At 47.1% G+C, this 4,912-nt stretch overlaps 1 protein-coding gene across 1 annotated transcript; it reads right to left on the reverse strand.

Moving 5' to 3' along the window:
- Window positions 1-233: 233 nt before the first annotated feature.
- Window positions 234-3,524, reverse strand: LOC132834517 (compound eye opsin BCRH2-like). Its single transcript, XM_060853438.1, has 2 exons — window positions 3,467-3,524; window positions 234-1,090 (listed from the first exon to the last, which is right to left on the reverse strand). Exons 1-2 carry the CDS (start codon window positions 3,522-3,524, stop codon window positions 234-236), a joined length of 915 nt encoding a protein of 304 aa, XP_060709421.1.
- Between the last annotated feature and the right edge of the window lie 1,388 nt (window positions 3,525-4,912).

Here is a 4,912-nt window from a genome sequence, read left to right on the forward strand (position 1 = left end):
CCGTGTGTGACAACCTGTCAGTCAATCAGGGATAGCAGTGTGTTCCGAGCATGGTGAATGGTGACCCATCCTGTCCCCCTCCCCATCCCGTCCACCACTGGGTGTTATCCTCAGGTCCATGTGGGTTGTGCTGATAGAATTGTTGGCCGTACATGTGCAATCCCTGCACTGGGGAAACTGTGGCTGCCTCTGGAGCTCTCTCAGTTGTTTTGCTGAGTCATGAACTGAAGAGTTTACGTGACCAGTTGGTGCATGGCATTCCTGAACTTTGCTCTGAACTTGGACAGAGTCACTGCATAAAATAATGTGTTCGTGCTGCAGCTGACATCCTTGACAAGGTATCCGATTGGTGCAAAAACACCAAACGTTGTTCCGTTAATGGCAAAGTATAAGAAATTTGTAACATACACGAACCACAGAAGGATGAAGCTGGTGGATATGGTGAGGAGGGTAATCACTGACTTCCTCCGGCTCTCCATCTCTGCGTCTTTGTGACTCTCTCCCTTGCTCTGACCCTTCAGGCTCTTGCGGACTCGACTGACCACTAAAATGTACCTGACCGTCAGAGTGTTCATCAACAGGATTAACACGAATGGGATGAAAGGGGTTAAAACGTTGTCAAACCAGTTATATCCCAGCCACCTGGGATCAGTGTAATAGATTGCTTTTGTTCGGCAGCCCCATGGAACATTGTTAACTATCCGCCCAGGTTGAAACCGGAAATAGAAGGGAATGTTTTTTGAACAGAGCAGAATGCCAGTTGCAGCCAGAGCCACAGCCAAGGTCTTGTCTGTCCAATATTTTCTCTTCAGTGTCTGACAGCAAATGACCACAAAACGATCAAAGGAGAAAAGGACAGTGAACCAGACGGAGCAGTCTGTGGTTACATGGATCAGAACAAAGACAGCACTGCACACAGGGGTGATGTCCAGGAAATTTCTTGGGAAGTAAAAATTATTGAGTTGCCACAGTATAACGTTCACGAGGAGGAACAGGAGATCCGACGTTGCCATGGCCACCAGGCATCGCGTTGTGCAGTTCGAGAGGCCACACTTTCCACGTGCAAGAACCAAAATCACCAGGAAATTAACTGAAAGAGACAGGGGGTAAGATGTAAATCAGAAATTATTGATCAAACCTTCTCTGCATCTGTCCAGAAAGCAATGGATGGTCTTAGCACTGAAATGAGTTGGCTGGGACCGGTCTGATCGGAAGTGGGTACTGCAGATGCTGGAGGTCAGTCAAGATTAGAGTGGTGCTGGAAAAGCACAGCAGGTCAGGCAGCATCTGAGGAGCAGGAAAATCGCTGTTTCGGGTCCGAATCTGCTCCGGAAATGTTGCCTGGCCTGCTGTGCTTTTCCAGCACCACTCTAATCTGGACTGGGATAGGTCTGAGGTCGAATCTAAAAATGACAGCTCCGAATCTGTCTCATGTCAAAAATGCTCCCTTCTGAGTTTTTTTTTTGGATTAGATTACTTACAGTGTGGAAACAGGCCCTTCAGCCCAACAAGTCCACACCGACTCTCCGAAGAGCAACCCATTCCACTCCCTTTACCCAACACTGCAGGCAATTTAGCATGGCCAATTCACCTAACCTGCACATTTTTCGACTGTGAGAGGAAACCCACACAGGCACGGTGAAAATGTGCAAACTCCACACAGACAGTTGCCTGAGGCAGGTATTGAACCCAGGTCTCTGGTGCTGTGAGGCAGCAGTGCTAACCACTGTGCACTGTGCCACCCAACCTTTAACAGGGAGGTTTAACTGGGAGGGTTCAGTCAAGGGTATACTGTAATGAGAGATGACAAGGTCGTATAATTGAAGGTGAAAGGCTTGTGTTTAGAGGTGAAGACTTTCACCAGAGGATAGTGGGTACCTGGAATGCACTGCTTTGGAGGGGAGTTGAAGGAGGAAACCTAAACACTTTAACAGCTCCTTGGCTGAGCATTCAGGATAACTCTTCAGGGCATCTTCAACTGAAGAGGGATTCCCGGACTCCAAACGTGAACGATGCTTTCCCCCCGCAGATGCTACCAGACTAGCCAGCTTTCGGCAGCAGTTTTTGTTTTTCTTTGAAACGTTTCATTAAGGCGGTAAATCTTTGTCTTAACCTGCTTTTTCAGTTGAGCTCTGACTGTCTCGGGTGCAAGAATTGGGAGAAGGTGAAGTCCATTCAGCCCTTTGAACCTGCCGTGCTATTTGACATTGTAGTGGCAGATTCCCAACAGCACTGCTTTCTTCCTGTCCCTTCCCCTTGGTGCCCTTAACATCACAGACCGCACCTGTCTCACACCCCCCCGAAAACACACTCAGAGTTTGAGGGAGAGAGAGATGGAACGGTGGAGACTGGAAGCAGTATCTCTTCCTCCTCCACATGACCATCAGGGTCTGGATCAACCTGAGGATCATGACACTGGAGTCCCATCCCAAGACCCGGTTTTTGCTGACTTTCTGGTTCCTGCCCTCTAACCACACGCTGTCCACACGCTGACATTAGCTGGGTTGTCATTAAATCATTTCCCCGATAGCAACATCTAACATAGCACCTTACCAATGCGTTCTGGGAATGCGCAGTCTACAGACACAATCTACATTAATGACTACAGTTGCAAATATAAATAGGACTGTCCCTAAAGCCATAGTCATTGGGGTCATAAGGCACAGACCCTTCTGTGTGACTCTCATACAGAACAAATATCCTAAATTAAGCATGTTCTGTTTACCAGCATTTGATCTCTATCCTATCCATTTCCCCACATAGCCGTATGTTTAATGGTGTATTTGTACCTGTCTTCACTACTTCCTCTGGCAGCGTATTCCATAACCGCATTACTCTCTGCATGGAAACGTTGCCCCGCAGGTCCCTTTTAACTCTTTACCCGGTCAACTTAAGCCGATGTGCTCGAGGTTTGGGCTCCCCTATAATGGGGAAAAACACAAACATTGGCTATTCCCCCTATCTGTCCCCTTCATGAATTCATAAGCCTCTGGAAGGTCACCTCTCAGCCTCCAATGTCCCAGACAAAATAGCTCCAGCCCATTCAGCCTCTCCCTATCGTTCAAACCGTTCAGTCCTGTACCAGCCTTGTCAGTCCTTTCTGAATGTTTACAAGATAGCAGCACCTTTCCGTTTGCAGTGAGATCTGAATTAAATACAGCATCCTATAAGTCACCTCACTAATGTCCTGTCTAGCTGCAACATGGCGTCCCAGCTCCTATACTCAATACACTGCGAATGAAGGTTAGCTTGCTAAACACTGTCTTCACCATTCTGTCTGCCTGCGTCTCATCCATCTCTGTTCGGCAACACATCCCAGGACCCGACCATGAAATGTCCAAGTCCTGCCCTGCTCTGCTCTGCCTGACCAAAATACAACATCTGACATTTATCCAAATTAAACGCCATCTGCACCTTCTGGGTCCAATGCCCAGCTGATCAAGGCGCTGTTGGGCACTGAAGTCACCTTTTGCCCTCTTCACTACATCACTTATTCTGGTGTCATCTGCAAATTTGCCAACCATCGCGGTCCTTTTCACATTCAAATAATTTATATCAGTGATGAAAAGGTCGTGGGACCAACACTTGCACCATACTGCTGTTCAAAGAGTTCGATAAACAAACTGTCGAAATTAGTGGGGTGCATTCAAGTCAACATTCCTAAAGTTGGGACATGTCTCAGCAGAGCGTAAACTCCACTCTATTTTGGGAAGAAGGGGGACAGAATGCAATATATTCCAATACAGAGAGTACTAGGTGCATTTGAAACCTCGGGCTGACCCTTGCACTACTCTCTAGTAAGAGAGGGATGACTGGGGGTGGTGTAGTCTGAATATTGTGTGCCTCAGTCAATGACAGAGACTGAGAAGGAGAATCCTTCACTGGGCGCACGCTTTTGGCGTCACGCTGCATTGCAAAGTAGCTATCCAGCCAATTGAGCTAACCGATCCCAAAATACCACAGTGCGCGTTTCCATGAAAATAATACTACAGTGTCAAGCAGGCAGTGCTGCAGTTTGGTCGGAAGGGTGATTTTCAAAGATTCCTTGGAAAACAAGCATCCAAAATGCGATCAATGCGTTTGGGAGCTCCGAGGGACAGATTCACAAATGGATAAAATAGCGTTGACAGGGCAACAAAACATTACAAATTGCTCATTCAGGACAGGCGCTCATTTCCAGAAGAGAATTGGAAGACAAAGAGCTAATATTCACCCAGTATGGAACCTTTGTGGGAGCACGCTTAGTTTCCCGGCAAGATGAGAGTGGTGCTGGAAAAGCACAGGAGGTCAGGCAGCATCCCAGGAGCAGGAAGTCGATGCTACGGGTAAAAGCTATTGCCGGAAACGTTGATTTTCCTGCTCCTCGGATGCTGCCTGACCTGCTGCGCTTTTCCAGCATCTGCAGTCCCCACTTTCGCTGAGTTTCCCTGGTCGAGTTCCGGTAAACATATCACCACAACATGAGGTGATGCACTGGACAGTATATAATTATACAATGGAGAATGATCACTGAACTGAGAAAGGTTTGTTTCATCATTAAGGACACATGCCACCATCTAAACTCTCTCTGCTAATAGAACTATTATCTTCAGAGACACAAAGAAACACACCGGGTAATTACTCAAACATCCGAACGAAATTTACCCTAAATGCTTTAGCACTTAGTACATACAATTTCCATAGTTTATATCACACTGTTCCAAAGTGACTCATCTACTGAATTCCACTGAAACTCTCCGAAGTCGCTGGTGAAAAGAAGATTTCCAGAAGGTTCCAGGAGGAGGGGAATGATCCGGCGGGAAATTCAATGGTCAAGCAATTCATGCTGAGCCTGCGATGCTGGGGATTCTGCAGGGAGCCTGATCTGAATCTAACTCACCCATTGTCTGCCTCTGTATGACCTTGGTTACAA

The sequence above is a fragment of the Hemiscyllium ocellatum genome, chromosome 40, assembly GCF_020745735.1.
Source record: "Hemiscyllium ocellatum isolate sHemOce1 chromosome 40, sHemOce1.pat.X.cur, whole genome shotgun sequence".
NCBI classification, from domain to species: Eukaryota; Metazoa; Chordata; class Chondrichthyes; order Orectolobiformes; family Hemiscylliidae; genus Hemiscyllium; species Hemiscyllium ocellatum.

Coding starts and splice junctions, on each gene's coding strand:
- LOC132834517 (XM_060853438.1), bottom strand. CDS start 3,524: ATGGTTGGCAAATTTGCAGATGACACCAGAATAAGTGATGTAGTGAAG. Junction 1,091..3,466: donor TGTAGTGAAGAGGGCAAAAG/GTGACTTCAGTG, acceptor TGTCTCTTTCAG/TTAATTTCCTGGTGATTTTG.